At 49.3% G+C, this 18564-nt stretch overlaps 1 protein-coding gene across 5 annotated transcripts in view; it reads left to right on the forward strand.

Moving 5' to 3' along the window:
* The first annotated feature begins 7783 nt into the window (after positions 1-7783).
* QRICH1 (glutamine rich 1) overlaps positions 7784-18564 on the forward strand; it is a 39596-nt gene continuing 28815 nt past the window's right edge. Inside the window, exons 1-3 of one of the 5 annotated variants that reach the window (XM_077822794.1) lie at positions 7784-7870; positions 9667-9727; positions 13695-14024. In XM_077822794.1, coding sequence (XP_077678920.1) covers positions 13716-14024 — 309 coding nt within the window. In that variant the 5' untranslated portion in view covers positions 7784-7870; positions 9667-9727; positions 13695-13715. Of the gene's footprint in view, positions 7871-8522; positions 9728-13694; positions 14025-18564 lie in introns of those variants that run through there. The other 4 variants (XM_077822793.1, XM_077822795.1, XM_077822796.1 and 1 more) reach the window with 4 other exon arrangements.

Here is an 18564-nt window from a genome sequence, read left to right on the forward strand (position 1 = left end):
GGGAAGAAAAGCTAATGTGCCTATTTTTAAAAAGGGTAAATGGGATGTCAGCCTGACAGCCATCCCAGGCACGATAATGGAACAGCTGCTACGGGCCTCCATTACTAAGGAACTAAAGGAGCGTAATGTAATTAATGCAACTCAGGATGTGTTTATGGAGCATAGATCCTGTCAGACTAACTTGATACCCTGTCATGATGAGATGGCAAGTCTGAGGATGAAGGTAACAGTGTAAGGCTTTGATGTAGTAGCACGTGCCATTTTGGTTTTAAAAAGGTAACGTTACCATGGCCCCCCGCATCACAGGGGCTGATGCATCCTGGCATTAGAAAAGCTTCAGAGAAGGGCAACTAAAATGATGAGGAGTTTGGAATGGGTCCCATTGAGGAGCGATTAAAGAGGCTTGGACTTTTCAGCTTGAAAAAGAGGAGACTAAGGGGGGAGATGATAGAGGTCTATAAACTCATGAGTGGTGTGGAGAACGTGAATAAGGGAAAATTATTTACTTGTTCCCATAATAGAAGAACTAGGGGCCACCCAATGAAATTAATGGGCAGCAGGTTTAAAACAAATAAAAGGAAGTTCTTCTCCACACAGCGCACAGTCAACCTGTGGAACTCCTTGCCTGAGGAGGTTGTGATGGCTAGGACTATAACAGGGTTTAAAAGAGAACTGGATAAATTCATGGAGGTTAAGTTCATTAATGGCTATTAGCCAGGATGGGTAAGGAAGGGTGTCCCTAGCCTCTGTCTGTCAAGAGGGTGGAGATGGATGGCACCTGGCATTGGCTGCTGTCGGCAGACAGGACACGGGGCTGGATGGACCTTTAGTCTGACCCAGTCTGGCCATTCTTAGGTTCTTATGTTACAAACGGGCTAACTGCTCGGTCTAAGATGTAACTAGCTGGGGAATCATCACAGAGCAGGTCTGTTTCCCGGGGGTCCTGCAGGGTTCACTAGATTTTTGTCAATGACCTGGAAGAAGAAAAAATCGTCACTGAGAGTTTGCAGACAACACAAACATTGGGGGAGTGGTAACTAGGGAAGAGAACAACTCACTGCTACAGAGCGATCTGGGTCACTTTTTAAGCTGGGTGCAAGGAAACACTGTGTTTGAATATAGCTAAATGTAAGTGCACACATCTAGAACATAAGAACGGCCCGACTGGGTCAGACCAAAGGTCCAACCAGCCCAGTATCCTGTCGGCCGACAGTGGCCAATGCCAGGTGCCCCAGAGGGAATGAACAGAACAGGTAATCATCAAGTGATCCATCCCCTGTCACCCATCCCCAGCTTCTGACAAACAGAGGCTAGGGACACCCAAATTTGCGGATGATACTAAACTGGGAGGAGTGGTAGATACGCTGGAGGGGAGGGATAGGATATAGAAGGACCTAGACAAATTGGAGGATTGGGCAAAAGAAATCTGATGAGGTTCAATAAGGATAAGTGCAGGGTCCTGCACTTAGGACGGAAGAATCCAATGCACCGCTACAGACTAGGGACCGAATGGCTCGGCAGCAGTTCTGCGGAAAAGGACCTAGGGGTGACAGTGGACGAGAAGCTGGATATGAGTCAGCAGTGTGCCCTTGTTGCCAAGAAGGCCAATGGCATTTTGGGATGTATAAGTAGGGGCATAGCGAGCAGATCGAGGAACGTGATCGTTCCCCTCTATTCGACATTGGTGAGGCCTCATCTGGAGTACTGTGTCCAGTTTTGGGCCCCACACTACAAGAAGGATGTGGATAAATTGGAGAGAGTCCAGCGAAGGGCAACAAAAATGATTAGGGGACTGGAACACATGACTTATGAGGAGAGGCTGAGGGAGCTGGGATTGTTTAGCCTGCAGAAGAGAAGAATGAGGGGGGATTTGATAGCTGCTTTCAACTACCTGAAAGGGGGTTCCAGAGAGGATGGCTCTAGACTGTTCTCAGTGGTAGCAGATGACAGAACGAGGAGTAATGGTCTCAAGTTGCAGTGGGGGAGGTTTAGGTTGGATATTAGGAAAAACTTTTTCACTAAGAGGGTGGTGAAACACTGGAATGCGTTGCCTAGGGAGGTGGTAGAATCTCCTTCCTTAGAGGGTTTTAAGGTCAGGCTTGACAAAGCCCTGGCTGGGATGATTTAACTGGGAATTGGTCCTGCTTCGAGCAGGGGGTTGGACTAGATGACCTTCTGGGGTCCCTTCCAACCCTGATATTCTATGATTCCCTGCCCATCCTGGCTAACAGCCATTGATGGACCTACCCTCCATGGACTTACCTAGTTCTTTTTTTGAATCCTGTTATAGTCTTGGCCTTCACAACATCTCCTGGCAAGGAGTTCCACAGGTTGACTGTGTGTTGTGTATGTGCCCCGGGTGTGACTGTTGCTGGGATCCTGGGTCTGGTTCTGGTGCCCACAAGGCCAGGAGGATGCTGATAAATTGCAGAGGGCTCAGAGCAGAGGCCAGAGATGATCCTCTTAGGATCCAGGGCCCGCCCACTGCTAAAGGATCCCCCCTCCCAGCCTAAGGGGGGATCCACAGGACCTGGAAGCCAAGTGATTTCGGGGGACAACTAATAATATAACAGGAACAGGAGTGTGGTCAGAGGGTCAAGGAAAGGGTCGGAAACCTGCCTTGTCCTGACAGAGGCAAGGAGCGCAGTCTGGCTAACTCCCGCGCCAGCCGGGCCAGGGTGAGGGACCCCAGCCTGTCCCTGCAGACCTGGGAACAACTCATGGGCGAGGGGCAGCGCAGGGTACCCGACCCTGGGGCTGGAGGCTGATGCTAGACGCCTCCGGCAGGATAGGAGGCCCACGCTGTGGCCGGGGAGAGGAAGTAAGGGTGGGGCAGTGGCCAGAGGTGGCGGTGGGGTCTCCAGGCCTGGCTGGGGCTGGGGCTGGGTGATGCTCACCGCCCTGCTCTGGGGCTGGCTGCGGGGAGGGCTCTGGGCTGGGCTGGGGCAGACCGGGGAGCTCGCTGGGCCCGGCTGGGGATGCCGGTACCCGGCCCCACCGAGCCGTGCTCGTCTCAGCGCTGCTATGTGACGGCGATGGCGGCCGCCGCGACCCAGGCCCGGCGCGGTAACGATGAACCGGGAGCGGGGGAGCGAGCGAGCGGGGCTCGCAGGCGGGCCGGGCCGGGCCGGGCCGGGGGAGCCGCGGCAGGTCACCGCGGGGCCGGGCTGCTCCGGGGCGGGGCGAGACCCGGGCAGCGCCGGGAGCTGGGCTCGCAGCCGAGCTCCGGGAGGACGCTGCGGGGCTTTAACCCGCCACCCCCCCGAGCCTGGCGGGCTCGGCTCGCCCCCTGCCCGGCTCGCCGTGCAAACACGGGCCGCTCGGCGGAGCGGCTCCCGGGCCCCGCTTAAGGTGGGCTGGGCTGGGTTGGGCTGGGGGCGGCCTGACCCCCGGCCGGGGCCCGGGCCCGCCGCCCGCGCTGGCAGCCGCCGGCGGGTTTGGGCCCCGGGCGCTGGAGGGGGGCAGCTTCCCGGGGGGGCTGCGGCAGCGGCCCCCGCGAGCCCCACGGGCCACCTTAAGGGGCTGTGTTGGTCCTGCCGGGTGGGAGGCTTCGGCGAGCACATGGGGCTGTTCAAGTAGCCGGCCGGGCCCTGGGGAGGGGAGCCCGGCTCCAGGCTCGGCCCTTCCAAGGATCCCTGCCCCGGGTAACGGGGGTGGGGCGAGGGGCTGCAGGGAGCAGCCTGGGCCCCGCTGGGCTGGGGGGACCTCCCCTCTGGCGGCCTCCGGCCGGGCCGGCCCCGCACCGGCCCCGCACCGGCCGGGCTGCGCTGGCCCCAGCAGCATGTGCCTTAACAAGCAGCCCGTCTCCTGCCCGAGCCCCCGCCCTGCCCGGCCGTCACCCCCGCGGGCAGCCACAGCCAGCGCCCGTGCGTGGGCCGGGGTCCGGCTCCTGGCAGGCTGGGCCCCCAGCCGAGAGGGAGCAACTGCCTCCCTTCCCGTGGCAGGGAGAGATCCCTGGGGGAAGGAGCAAAGGGAACAGGCCTGCCAGGCGCTGCTCTGGAGAAGTAGGATGGCCCAGTGGTCCGGGCACTCGGCTGGGATTGACCTATCAGTTCAATTCCCTGCTCTACCCAAGGCCTTGCCTGGCTGGGAAAGTGGCCTGGGCCCAGACCCTGGAGGCAGGGAGATATTTTTGGAAACCAGTGGAAGGCTCTGGGCCTCAGTTCCCATCAGTCAGTGTGGGGATGATGCCCAGCCTGACCTCCCCCGGGGGCATGAGGATCAGTGCGTTGGACTCAGGAGGTGCCCAGGTATCCCGGCGATGAGGGCCATGGATTGTCCTTCAGTAGCATCTGTACAGGTCCAGAGTGGGACAAGCTCCAAGGCTACTGTGAGCACCTCACGGCCACAACATAGCAAACATCTTCCTGACCCTGGGCGAATGCACCTGGCGGAACCTGCAGGCGACTCCATGGGCTCTCAGGACCCAGAACTATCTCTGGGGCCCAGCTGCTTCAATTAGCCCTCGGGGCTCCCGACTGGGACTGTGTGGGAGTGAAAGTGAGCGCACAGGGGCTACACAGGGTGGGGAGGGGAGGCTCATTCTCCCCTGGTAGCCTGAGGGTCCTGGGAACTTTCACAAGTTCTGTACTTAGTAACTGACTGCTCGAAGATCCTCGCATGTGGACAGGGTAGATGCCATAGGCAGGGCCTGCTGTTCCATTTCCTTTTGCCAGCTAAAAGTCTGTCCCCTGACTCTCAGGTAAGCTGTGGCAATTACCTGGGGGAGGGGGGTAAATTATGTGCTCTGCCTTGGCAGGGGGACTGGTTGTACAGCCAAAACCAGGGCTGCTGTGTGTGTGCACAACTCCCATGCTGACATTGGGGTCAAAATAGCTCTGCTGGCCTCCAGCTCTTCTTTAAGGAGCTTTAATCACTGTGGGCTGCCTCTGAGAATCCCTTAGGGCATCTGCTCCTTGATAAGGAGATTCTGGATTTGCACAGTGCCCTGTACAACTCAGTTCTCCAACCCAAGGCAGAAGTACCCACAGCCAAATTCACTTTTCCTGGCCTGCTTTAGGCCACAACAGCTGTGGTGAGCTCCCTGAAGCCTAGCTGCAGTAAGGTGTTAGCAGGTCACCGCCAATGGAAACTGCTAAACAGTGGGCCAGTGTAATCTCTGGTGTAACTCCATTAAGTTAAAGGAGTTACTCAAGGGCTGAATTAGCCCTGTGTTTTTCTTAATCTCTGGGTTACTAGTCTCACTTGGTATTCTTTAAATTCAGGGTGTGTGGGATGTTGCCAGGTGTTTTAATGAAGCAATTAACCATTTGCTTTCCAACTCACCCAGCCTGGCTGCCTTGTAGCAGGGAGGGGAGTTAAGATACTTGGGCCAATCAAATCCCTCTTTGTGATTGTCCTTCCACATTCTGTCCACACAAACCTTATCTAACTCATTGCAGTGTGAATGGTAAGGCATTGTGGAGGGACCCTGCTGCTGTGCAGAGCCCAGGATACTGCTCCTAAAGCCAGGAAGCAAAAGGAGAGCATGCTAGCTGCAGGGCTCCAACAGGTGATGCATGGGAGGCGAGGGACAGTTTTCAGACAGCTGCATGTCATCTTCACAACTCTGGGCCCAGTAAGGATAATACCTGCTATGTGGCGCACCTCCTGGCTTAGGTGCTGTAGGGACAAGCCCTTCCCAAGTCCACTGCAGTGATTGGGGGATGTGCTAGAAGTTGCTCCTGTTCTGTAACACTAGAAGAAAAGGAGTACTTGTGGCATCTTAGTACTCCTTTTCTTTTTGTGAATACAGACTAACACGGCTGTTACTCTGAAACCTGTAACACTAGAGTTTGTCCTGAGGGGGAGAGCAAGACAAAGTCGCTTCCCAACCACACAACACTCTCCTCTAAAGCAGCATTCCAAAATGCTGTGAAGCAATGTTTGCTTTGGGAAGGCCTGTAAGTTTCTCTGATGCATTCTCCTGCCCCAGGCTATTTGATTTGACCTGTCAGTGTTTTGTTTCCGTTATTGACAGTGTTTGTGAAATCCATGTCTCCTTCCACTGCTCAGCTGTGAATATTCTAGACAAAGCAGGTGTGGATGTTATCTCTAAGCCTTACTAAGATCATGGCTGCTTCAACTGGAAATAGAACTGTGGCTTCCAAAAAACCCATTCCTCTTGTATATCTACAGCTCCTGATCTTATTCTCTTTGCCTGAGTGCAGCCAGAACTGCTCTTTCTCTCCTACCAATGGGACCCAGTATCTCCTGCCTCTGTTCTCTTCCATGGAGTTGTTTAGCCTGCTCCATCCATAGTGGTCAGCACTCTTCCTTCTTCCTCTCTGAATTCCAGTCACAGTTACTCAATTGTCAAAACTCTCACCGGGCATTTTCTTTTACGGACATAAAAAGCTGCTGCCAGAGGATCTCCATATTGCCCTGACTTGAGAGCTCGTTCCTGGACTGCGTCACATCGGGCCCTGCTCCTGTTGCACAGTGACTGCCCCTTCCGTATTCTCTACCTTCTTTCCTCTTTGTAAAGATAGCAGGGAATATCAGAGCAGCCAGACTGGGTCAGACCAAAGGTCCATCCCAGTGTCCTATCTGCTGACAGAGGCCAATGCCAGGTGCCCCAGAGGGAGTGAACAGAACAGGGAATCATCAAGTGATCCATCCCGTCGCCCATTGCCAGGCTCTCTCTCTCCTGGTTATAGAAAGGTCTATCCTATCAACTAGCAGGAAACTCCCCACCCCTAGTGCTGACAACTGTATATTGTAATTGTTTTATATGCAACCAGTGTTGGTGATATATGTAGGATGGAATAGGCCCTTTAGCTAGGTTTTCTACCTCCCCAACCAATTCTTTCTTCCCTAGATACATAATGTTTCTGTCTTATGCTGAAATTCTATCACAAGAAATAGATACTGTTGTCAGATCAGTGAGGGCACAGGGGCTGGGGGCCTATTACTTGTTTTTAATTCTTATTTCATCCTCCTACAGGCTTGACTTAGTCTTAAAAGGACAGGATGTTGCTTGACTTTAGGGGGAAAGAGTCAACTTTCAGCCTTTATTTCTCACGTATCTGCCTTTTCTACCATGAAGGGTGTGGGGAGAAGGTGTTAAATCAGACATGTAGGGCTGGAAGGGGCCTCAGAAGGTCCCCCGGGGCTGGCATGCAAAACTAAACATTAAATTACTACTGAGCAACCCATGGACGTTGGGACCAATGTGTAAAGTAGAGGCTAGTCTCAAAGGCACCTAGGCAGTGATATCAATAGCAAGAAACTAAACCACAGGCCGGCTCTCTTTTGCGTAAGGAATGACAGTCTCTTCCTGCGCCTGGCTTTCTCCGGTCCAGCCGGACGTTCGGGTTCTCCCATTGCAAAGCGCTATGTAACCGTTGGGTTAAAAGTGTTCCCGGGAAGCGGAGCCTGGGGCTGGCATGGGAAGGGCTGAGGCTGTTGGCCTTGGCTCGGGGCCCGGCCTTCCCCCTGGCAGGGGCTGGCGCTTTCTCCAGGGCAGGGTGGTTGATGACCTGGCTGTGAGGGGCTGGGACAGGGTGCTGTGCAGCGCCATGCACCTGGCCAGGCCTGGCCCAAGGCTTGCAAGGGCCCGCCAGCCCCAGTGCGGTGAGGGGGGGGGGTCTGGAATCTGCCCCACACTGGGCCGGGCCAAGGTGCCCCCGGGCGCTAGCAGCAGGCAGGGCGGAGCCTAGGGCCCCCAGCCCCGGCGCACGGCCCCTTTAAGGCGCAGGGCGGCTCCGGGCGCGGAGCTCTCGCGGGGCTTGGGGGCCGCGCTCTCGCGAGGCCGGGGCTGAGCGCTGATTGGCTGCGGGGGGTTGAATGTAAGATGGCGCCCAGGGAGCTGTGAGGGGAAAAGAGTCGGGCCGAGGCGGTGGCGGAGCGAGGCGGCGGCGGGGCCAGGGTGAGGCGGGGCCGGGCTGGGCCGAGCGGCGGCGGAGCGGGGTTTGCCGGGCCGGGGGACGTGGGCTGCGGGGGCTGGGCCGGGCGCGGCCTCCCCTCACGCTGGGGGAGGCGGCGGCGGTGGTTCCGGGGGCGGCGCGGCCCCGACGGGGAGGCGCGGGCCCGAGGAGTCCGGCGCGGGCCCGTTTGTTGTGTGGCGCTGCCGGGAGCGCGCGGCGACCCAAGACACCCTGTGCCCGCGCGAGGCCCGTTGGCCTCCCGTGAGAGGAGGGGCGCGCCCACGCGCGCCCACCCCTCCCCCAGCCGCGGGGCGGCCCCTTCCCGCGCCGCTGTTGCTGTCGGACACGCGCACGGGGCCGCTCGCTCCCGGCAGCGGGGGCGCGCTCGTCTCCCTGGGGCCTGGCTCGCCCGGCCCGGGCATGCTGGGGGGGCGGGGGCGGGACTGTCCCGTCCCGGGGGGCAGGGTGTTGCTCTGCCGGGTTGCGCCGAGCATGGCGCCGGCGGGGCTGGGGGCGAGCGCGGCGTGGGGCTGCGCGGGGGGCCTGCTGCCGCCGCCGCGGCTTGCGCCGGGCCCCGCTGCGCAGGGACCCGCCCGCCAGGCCCGCGGCCCCGGAAAGAAGCCTGGCGAGCTGCAGCCGGGCCCGCCCGCGGGGTCTGGGGCCGGGGGTCAGCGGCGGGTCAGAGCGCCTGTCATTTCTCACTCCGCATCCCCGTTGTCAGCCGGTCTGGTCTGGAGACTACTTTGGCCTGCAAGTGGTGTATCGCCACCACGACCCGCTACAGTGCGACCGGGTCAACTCTTGCTTTTAAGAAACTTCAAGATAAGATATACAGGAGATCTTCAGACCAGGCCTGGTATAGTCAGAGCCTTGTAAAGATCCAAGTGCTAAGGCTCCTGAGTCCAGAAATCTGTACTTTAGAGACAAAGCAAGGGTCATAGTTGCTTATATGCAGTGAAAACTGTTCAAGATCAACCTTACTAAGCAATCTCCTGTCCTAGGGGACCCCTGCAAATTAATTGAGTACAATCTTGCTGCTCATTTATTGGAAAACCTCTCCAGTAAGCATCTGATGTGTCAGTCTCTTGAGTGGTCTCTTAAGAAAGTTTTGCTGTATTGCACAAAACCTTAGTATATTTTGTAAAGTGGATGAGTGGTTTAGTAAAGTACTAATTAAGTCTGTTTACAGTTGTGTTTATTAGCTGCAGCAAGAGAAGAAGATATTTTATATAACTAAATTAAGAAGGTTTAAAAAAATCTTGAGGTGTAACCCACCATTTAACAGATATGTATGGAGTTTAGCCTTCTCTTCATTTAACAAAGTGACTTTTTTTAAAAAAGTTTTTATCTCCTCAGAGAGCCTTAATTGGACTACTGGTCCCCAGCTCTGCCTAGTTACTCTGTTCTACCTTGAAGAAAGGAGCAAGAAAAGGCATCTGGACCTTATGGCAATATTTTTTTACCCACTGCCTTGTTCTAAGTTTCAATAACTCCAGTGTCCATTAAAAGTTATGTAAGTTCCAGCACAGTTCTCTGTCTTAGAGAAGAACATTCTGTACTATGCAAAAGATGTACATGGAGAGCTTAATATGTGTTCTTAAGATCTGGAAGTAAAACGAACTGGTTAGGAATTGGGCATGTCTTGTAGTAATTAGTTAGGAATTCTCTATTAAGGGTGTAGCATTATTATGATAATATTCATTTTGTGTTTATTTCATTGTCTTTTAAAAATACAATTTAACTAAAAATAACCAAAAAACTGGGGATAGAAAGGGCTTCTTTGTTCTGTCTTCTCCAGAATGTTACAAGTCTAAGAGCTCAGGACAAGTGCAGCAGAAATACCTGCAACATGGTGACTGGTGAGTCCAGATAGTCCACCTGCTGCAAATCTGTGTGTACATTTTCAGTATCTTTAGTCTCTAAGTTTAATGAACTAACCACTTATGCTCATGAACTTGGACTATTTTCCAAATCCTATTTAGTGGAAAATTCAATTAAGCTGAAAAGGGAGGAATTATATCCATGTATCCAAGCAGTAACCTTTGCTGAACAGTTTAAAAATGCATTCTGCCAAGTTTTAGTAGTGATGAGTATTCACTTCATTTTGAAATGGACTGTACATAATGGATAAACTGAGTGCATAAACTGATCTATCCTGATATTTTAATAGCTAATGGTAAAGGTGTTGTCTGCCTGCCAGTACAAATTTGCGTACGTTCTAGTATAAATGTTTTTTGCTGTTGAATGCAATACTAACTTTGCATAAAGAGAATTATATTGTGTGTGTGTGTGTGCTACAGGTTTCCAAGAAGTTTTTATTTTAAAAAATAAAAATATATTTGTTAATGCTGAGTAGTAAACATGCCTGTGGGGAGGTGGTATGTTAGGTGGTCAAAGGGAGAGGCTTAGTTCTTTTTGTGATTTTTTTTTTTTTTTAAACTTCTACTCCATTACAATGGAAAAAGAAGGCTTCAAAACATGTTACCTTCCTGAATCTACAGCCAGCACTAATAACTCTGCTGTTGCTCATACTTCTGCCAAGGGGCAGAAGAGTGAAACTAACAAGATCCTGATCAGTTTTACTGCAGTTCCATATTTCTGTAGATAGCCTTGAAATTGACAAGAATTTGGTAAGGTCAGTTTAGCTCAGCTGCTGATTAGAAAAACTGAGACTTGTTTTTAAATTCTCGATATAAATAAAAAGGGAGACTATAGGAATGGAGCACTAGAGATTCCAGTCTGCCTCTTTCCCAATCTCTCAGAACGTTGGGAGAGGTAGAATAGCAGAGACTCCCCAACACTTTGGTGCAAGGACCATCTTTGTTCTGTTTGTACAGTATCTAACATAAGGGGGTCCTGGTCCATGACTAACGCTCCTATGCACTCTGGATATATGTATATTAGATAATACTCTGAAGGTGCTTAGATACCACAGTGATAAATGCAATGTAAGAACTTAGTAGAACAGCTGTTAGGCTCTGGGATTGGGAGGGAGAGAAAAAGGAAAGCTTCCTTCCAGCAGACTGTAGGGGAAGTAAGAGTGGGCTTCTGATTTTAGGTGACTGCTAGTCTGAATCTAATTGAGAGATTGAACACCTGATTGAGGTCAAGAGACAGTAAGTTAGAATCCCAGCACTTGTTCTACTTCCCAGCTATTGGAAGTAGTGGATGGAAGCTTAGTTCTCAAGCCCCTAGACCTCAGTGGTGGTGGGTCTCTCCTACTAGTTACAGGCAGATTAAAAACTAAGATCTAGATTTCTGGGTTTTGTGTTTTTGTTTTTTTTAAGCTCTGCACCAGAGCAGTCAGCTGTATATGTGAAAACAGCTTCCAGCACAAGGATCAAGATTTTTCACAAGTAACTAGAATTTTTTTTGTGAGGGTCAGTTTTTGGGTGCCAACCTTGAGACATTTTAGAGGAGTCTTTCTCAAAAATGCTGAGCACCTGCCTTCTGAAAGTCAGGCCCATTGAATGCATTTCAAATTGGACGCCCAAAGTCACTATTCACATCTGAAAGTCTTAGTCAAAGTACTCGGGCCAAATCTCTGCAAACTTCAGTAGGCTTAAATTCCAGCCAAACACACACACACACACACTGAAAACTTAACAATTCTCTACTTCAAAGTATCATATTGGGTTTCTGTTTTCTTTCAGTGAGGTTTAATGCTCATTTTGGAATTTGTTGATGAAGGCTTGGTGGTCTACTGCAGCACTGAAAACATTAGCAAGACCAGGGTTTCTGTTGGTTTCAGCATAGGTGTAGATAGTGTCAAACTTTTTCTTCCTGAGAGAAGGTAAACGGTTGAAGATGTTTGGACTGTGTTCTTGGTGGCTTCTGGGGAAACTTGTCACTGAGTCAGCAGTGACTTGAATAGCTTCATTAGTTGCGTGTCACATGTAGAGCTGGTTAGAAATCTTGTCAAAGTGTAACTTCAGTGAAAGACAGTATTTTTTTCTGATTATCAGATAGTTGTATGGAAGCTTCTGCATGCTGTGTTATAAAACATTGTGGCCAAGGTACGGTGGCAAATGCAGCTATTCTGTATTAACACCCTTCTCTTAAATAAGTGAACAATGTAAGTTTGTACTTTTTATTTGTGTAAGCACAACCGTATAGTTGTGTGTTCACTATAAATGCTTGGATTTTTCTACAGGAACCCATTGCAGAAACTGGTCACTTATTTTTAAGGTCCCATAAATTATGTTCTGCAAGAATTGCCTCGCACACATTCTCTGCCTTTGGGATCCATACCTCTTTGACCCATGTGCTAGTAGTGACTTGTATCTATGACCCTTCCTGCATGAAGTGTCATGGGTGTGGTGCTGCCTGACCAGGTCGGAGTGGGTTTCAGACCAACAATGGAAGTGATTTAGGGTCTGATCCAGCTCACATTGCTAGAACTCTGGTGCACTTAATGTTGACAGCCTATTACTAAACCTCCTTTTGATTGCACACTGCTTTAGAAATAACACTTTGGGCCACCTTGTTGAACGAATGTAGTCAGTCTCCTGTGACCAAATCAGTGCTGAAATGTCGTACAGCTTTTTTTCTCATCTATTTTTTCTGTAGTCCCAATCACCATAATATGTGTGTGTGTGTGTGTATATATATATAGTGTGATCTGTATGTGTCCCTTTCTCTTCTGTATACATAATTGGGCCCAGTCACCCAAAGTTCCCTATCCTGGTAATTGTGGCTGCAACCCCATATCTCCACACAGCATTGCATGACCACATCAGTAGTGGTAAGGTTACCATCTAAATGTGTTTACCCTTTACCATGAGTTATTACTGCTCTGGACACAAGAATACACTCACAGAAAAGGTGATAGTGAAATAGAAATACTTCTTGTATTTAAACAAGATGGATCAGCAATTCAAACAGTACCTGTGAGATAATACCCCAATGTTAATCTTGTTCTTGGGTGATTCCTCATTTGTTTTTTTTTCTCTTTGCTCTTACTTTCTCCCTGGTCTTGTTGGTTTCTTTTGCTCTGTTTCCCTTTCTTCACCTTACATGTATGTCCCTCCTACTATACTGTGCTTCATGCTGATTTCTTCCTCCTCCTATTTGGTAATAGGAGTGTGAGGCCTGCTGTTGCCCACTTTTTCAAGACCTCACAGCTTCTTTCCAGGTGTACCAGTCCCACTTAATGGAATCTTTGGATTCCAGTGTTCTGTCCTCTGTCCTTTTAAAGAAGTCTGAAAATTCTGCTCAGCAAAGTGAGAGAATAATCCCAGTCCTAATCCCAGTGTAAATGTAGAGATACAATCACTTCCTACTTCCTTTTCTCCTCCTTCCTGTTAGTTACCACAGAGTGTTGTTTTACCTAATGGGTTATGATACTTGGTTCTGTCACCTCTGTAGCTATAGACCAATCCCAAAGGCAATGGCATCTCAAATGTTCTTGATACTATATATAGTAGTCCATGTTGTAAATGAACACATAAAATTCAATAAGGGTTAATTTAGCCTATTCAGGACTGCTCTGGCCTGAGACTGAGTGCATTACTATAAGTCATCAGCAGGAGACAACACTCTGGAGAGAGCTCTTTATACAAGGCAAGTAAGCCTGAAGGGTAGCAGTGTGCAGTTGTGACTCTTAACAAGGGATTAATTAAAGAAATGCTTGCTGCATAAAATGGCATGTAAAACTACAGCATTTGTCTCTTAAGGCTTCCGGGTGTCCATGTTTGTCATGCAGAAATCCAGCGTGTGTAAGATATTAGCCACTGGCTTCATGTGTACCCTTGTACAATATAACTATGAAAGTTGTGAAACAACTATGAAAGTTGTGAAACTAGAGTCTTAACTTTCTCCTTTAAGGAATCCTAAGGACCTTGCAATATGAATAATTCTCTGGAGAACACCATTTCCTTTGAAGAATACATCCGTGTGAAAGCACGAACAATCCCTCAGCACAGGATGAAGGAGTTTCTTGACTCTCTTGCTTCCAAGGGACCTGAAGCTCTCCAGGAGTTCCAGCAGACAGCCACCACCACCATGGTATATCAACAAGGTGGAAACTGCATTTACACGGACAGCACAGAGGTGGCCGGATCTTTGCTTGAGCTTGCCTGTCCCGTTACAACCAGTGTCCAGCAACAAACGCAACAAGAGCAACAGATACAGGTTCAGCAGCCACAACAGGTCCAGGTAAACATCTGAATGATCATTTTGAATTTATGCATTAACTTGTAAATCAGAGGTACAGGTGTCTATATTTGGGATGTGCAACATGCAGGTCAGAATGTAAAAAGTAGGAAAACTTTATAAACACTAGTCTGTGGACACCTAGCTCTCCATGTATCAGAAATTATTTAGTTTTCATATGAGAAGTTTGGTAGATAATGTCTCATGGCATTACTTCTGCAGAGCCCCACTATTGGAGGAGTTCCATTCCTAGCAATGAGGTGATGCCAACTTCCTGAGAAATAGTTAGCAGTTTTGGTGTGTGCGCATCTTCCTCAAACCCTAATTTCATAGGAAGTGGCTGTAAATACCCCATCCCCTCTAGTGGCCTGTTAATTTCTCTTTGCTTGCTGGAATAGTTATGGAAACAACCTCTCATTTTTCTGTTCTTTTCATAGAATAGTTCAGATAGGTGTAGGATACACCTGATAATTTTGGCTTAATTGTTGTTTTTGAGCTGTTTTGAAGTTTTGCTGGTTTTGGGTTACCTTGTGCCTTGCCCAAGCTGCTAAGATCCATCTAGGAAAAGTGAGAGGCATTCTCCTTGCCCTGATATTTTCTTTTTCTTATGGACCTGAAAAGTGATTTTTGTGCCTTGGGTAGGACCACTCAAACCCAGGTTGAGATGTCTGCAAGGACTTCTCTGAAAGCCTGAGGAGAACTCTGACGCTTTCCTGGGGTATCCAGGATTGTGAGGGACCTCGCTAGCCCCTGCCCTTAGCATGAGGAAGCGTTGTCTGTGCCTGCCAAGGGTCAGCTCCCCAACAAACACTCCACTCCAGACCTACTCAGCCTCTACTCCCTCTCCTAGGTTAGCAATAGGCACACTCCAACCCTTGAGTCTTCCAAGCCTCCCTCTGGAGTGACAAATCCCTGATGCATCAGTCACTCACTGAATTCACAGACCCACTGCTCCCAAAGAAACAATAGACACCAGCTTACTAGTTTCATTGTTCTGTTCAACACACAGCACTCAGATCTGTTTATAGTGCAAAGAAGTGAAAGTGTGTTTAATGAAGTATAGAGATTCAAGAAGTAGTAAGTCAGAGTATTGTAAACAAATGGTTATATATTCAATAAAATCATGATATGCCTTCTCAAGCCTAGATTTAGGTAACGAGATATACTGTCTTGTCTAATGAATTAGCTTACCTGGTCTTTGCAGAGTTTTCCAGCCAGGTTGGTTTTGACCCTCCTTGCATAGAATAGAACATGCTGACAGTTCATCTCTCCTCAGTGAAGGACGAAGGTTGCCTTTTTGCATCCAAAGGTATACCCCCAACAATCCGTTGTCTTTACTTGTAAACAGGACCCCCCCACACCCTCCCCGCTAGTATTTTTTTTTCCTGCATGCTGCTTTCTAGTTGATTTTACAATATCTATTAGTATTCGGCTCAGACTATAGATAGACCACCAGACAATATGCATATGACCAGCCAGAGAGAGATGCGCATCTCCTCTTCCCTCCTACCTGACGGGAGAAAATTTATCACCATTTGGTGACTTGCCTTAACTTGCGTATCTTAAGAACATAATTTTCAGCACAGAAACATAACTTCTTGAATATTACCTGGAGATACATTTTACAATGACTGTTGATTCTCGGTAGAGTCCTTACATCCCACCCTCTGGTGAATTATTATGCCTATAAGTGACCCAGAGGATCCCTGTAAAACCCAATGAATCCCCTGGGTTCCCTCTGTCAGTTGGCATCAAGAGGTCCCTGGGTCACAAGGACTATGCTGTGGACTCTGTCCCTGCAAACGGCTGATAGCCTGTGAGTTTAGGAGACCTTTCCTAAAATGGACCCCCTAGACACAAGTGGCATGGCCCCTGTGCCTCCCTTAGTGCAAAACCTCAATGCAAATCCCAGGCTAAAGGGGGCCATTCTCTTGTAAAGATATCCTGTAGGGAACCTGTGAACTATTTACAGGATGTTTCCAGGGCCTGAAGCTGGGGTCAAGGAAAACCCCTCTTGTGTCTTTCGGAAACCACTGATACAGTGTGGAAGGAAGGAGGGACTCCAGCAAGGATCCTGTTGTTGACTCTAACCAGACACCATGGAAATGGCTTTCTAAGATCTTGATGGTCACAAGAAGGGTAGGATTGTCTTATGAATGGTCCAACTGACCCAGATACATACGGAAAGGCGACCACTGGTTCACCGTGGCCAAAGCACCAATAGTCAACACTCTTTGAAGGCTCTGGTGGAGGGAATGTCAACATTCAAAACCATCAGTGCTAAGCCCACTAATTCTATGTGGAGTCACTCTTGGCTCCTTTGTACCTCCTCCTCAGATGTTGTCTTAACCACTTTCTTCTGTGCTCTGAGTGACACCAGGGCCTTTCAGAACACAGTGGGCCAAACAGCATAGCTCTGGGGATTCCTTTGGCAGCTTTACCTAGAAAGTCAGACGCTGACATCTTGGAACTCCAGGAGAAAGTAGCCCTCCTATCAACAAAGATCTTCTGGAACCATAACCTTTCTACTTCCTTGATTTCTAGGGAGCTGCATTCTTTCTACTGGGCCCTAACAGAAGGGTTTGAATTATCCTTCCAGCATCCTCCCTCAGGATCACTTCTGGTTTTGGCTACAAGTGAAGTAGTGGTATTTACTTCTGGGGAAAGGACTATATGTCAGAACAGCTTATTCCTCTACAACAGTGACATTGAGTCTCTAACTGCTATCTTAACTGTTATGGCTCAGTATAGCTTTTTACAGTCTAGGATAACTATATATGGGTCCAGCTCATACCAAGGGCAAAAATCAGGAGGGCACTGAAATTCTTTAGACAATTCTGAGACATTTAAGCATTTTCTAAGGTGGTCTTACGCATCCCAACACCGCTGCCAGGTCACCTACCGTGGTTGTGATTCTCATCCTCTTGGCAGCAAAGTTCAGCTCTTTCCATAGTTTGAACCTAAAATAATGGATTTTTCCCTCTTAAATAAACTGATGTCAAAATCTAAGACAGATGCCGTTTTTGAGAAATAACAGCCACAAGATTCATGGCCAGATTGCTTGTATTGGGTCAAGTATCTCACCACAGTCATCTTTAAACTGCTTTGGTTTGCTTATCAGAGTGTTTTGTCCCCATCAGAGCAAACAAAGGTCTTCATCCTATGCTGTCTCAGCAGCAGGTGGGCTGTGTCAAAGCAGCAGATTTGAGAGAGAGAGAGTGTGAGTGGGTGGGTGGGGAGGGAACCAGAATCCATGGTAAGATTCAGTTCCTTATCGTTACTCTTCTGTCCCTCCCTTTAAGAACCATTAGTGCCAGACTCTTCATGGATGATGAGCTACTGCTCTTCATCCTGCTGGGGCCTGGGGATCCTGGAATGCTCTTTGGTTACAAGTTTCTTCAAAGCTCAAATCCCCTTCCCTTTCAGAAGAAACTGCTCCTGACCCTGTTGAAAATGAGTCATAGAAACTGACAGTCTCCCCAGAGGAAAGGCTTTGTTCCTCATGTTTCCTGATCCCCAAAATAAAGGGTGGCAGGTGCCCTGTATAAGATTTCAGCAAGTTGATCAGGTATCTAATGAAGATCAAATTCTGCTTGATTTCTTTAAGGAACATAGTTCCTACACACATCCGTTGGTCTGGGGCCCTTTTACTTCGAAATATCTGCCTCCACTTCTTGAAAAGGCACAGGCAGTATCTCTGGTTCATGGTGGACAGTATAAGATGCTTTCCCTTTGGACTGGTAGCATTCCCCCAGTATGTTCATCTAGTGCTTGATGGTGGCTGCAGCTTATGTGCAGCATCAGGGTCTGCAGGCTTACTCATACTTGGACAACAGGCTCATAAGAGCACAGTCTTGTAGCAGGGGTAGTTCAGGCCCTGGGAGACTTGCACCCTTTTTTGTCTCTTGGGGTGAGAATAAACAGAGGAAGTCTACGTTGGTCCCATCTCAGCAGCTAACCTTCATAGAGGCCATCTTAGTTTCTATAAGGGCTTTAGTGTTCCTGCCTCAGGGCAGGTTCCAAATTCTCCTCTTGGCAGTGGAACTATTCCGGTTCAGAACAGAAGGCCTAGTGAGATTGTCTGTAAGTGTTAGAACTGATGGCACTTGCTCCCTTTGTTCCGTCCTGTTCAAGGCTAATGGAGGTGACCCTTGCAAGGGTAGCTGAATTAGTTGTGCAAACCAAGTTTGCACAACTTAGGCACAATAGTAGTTCTCGAGGAAGGAGCTGATTTGTCAGCCTGCTGCTCAGAAAATGATAGCTCGAGTCCTTGGTCTGGGTCCAGGAGTATATCTAGGATCTGACTGTTGATGGTGTCTGAAGACCTAGAGAGTTGAGGCTCTACATAAATAGAGCTCTATGCAGATATAATTTTGTTTCCATGCAAGGCTCTACGCGCAAATTTGATAGAGCCAAGAATTCTGTGGCTAGTTTTGACTTTCTCCTACGCTTCTGGAGGCAACCAGTGCATAATGTCATACAACATGGTCACAGTGTACTATGTGAACAGATACCAGGGAGCTTTGTTGCCTTTGTGTCAAGA

This window comes from Eretmochelys imbricata, chromosome 7 (genome assembly GCF_965152235.1).
Source record: "Eretmochelys imbricata isolate rEreImb1 chromosome 7, rEreImb1.hap1, whole genome shotgun sequence".
In the NCBI taxonomy this organism is placed as follows: domain Eukaryota; kingdom Metazoa; phylum Chordata; order Testudines; family Cheloniidae; genus Eretmochelys; species Eretmochelys imbricata.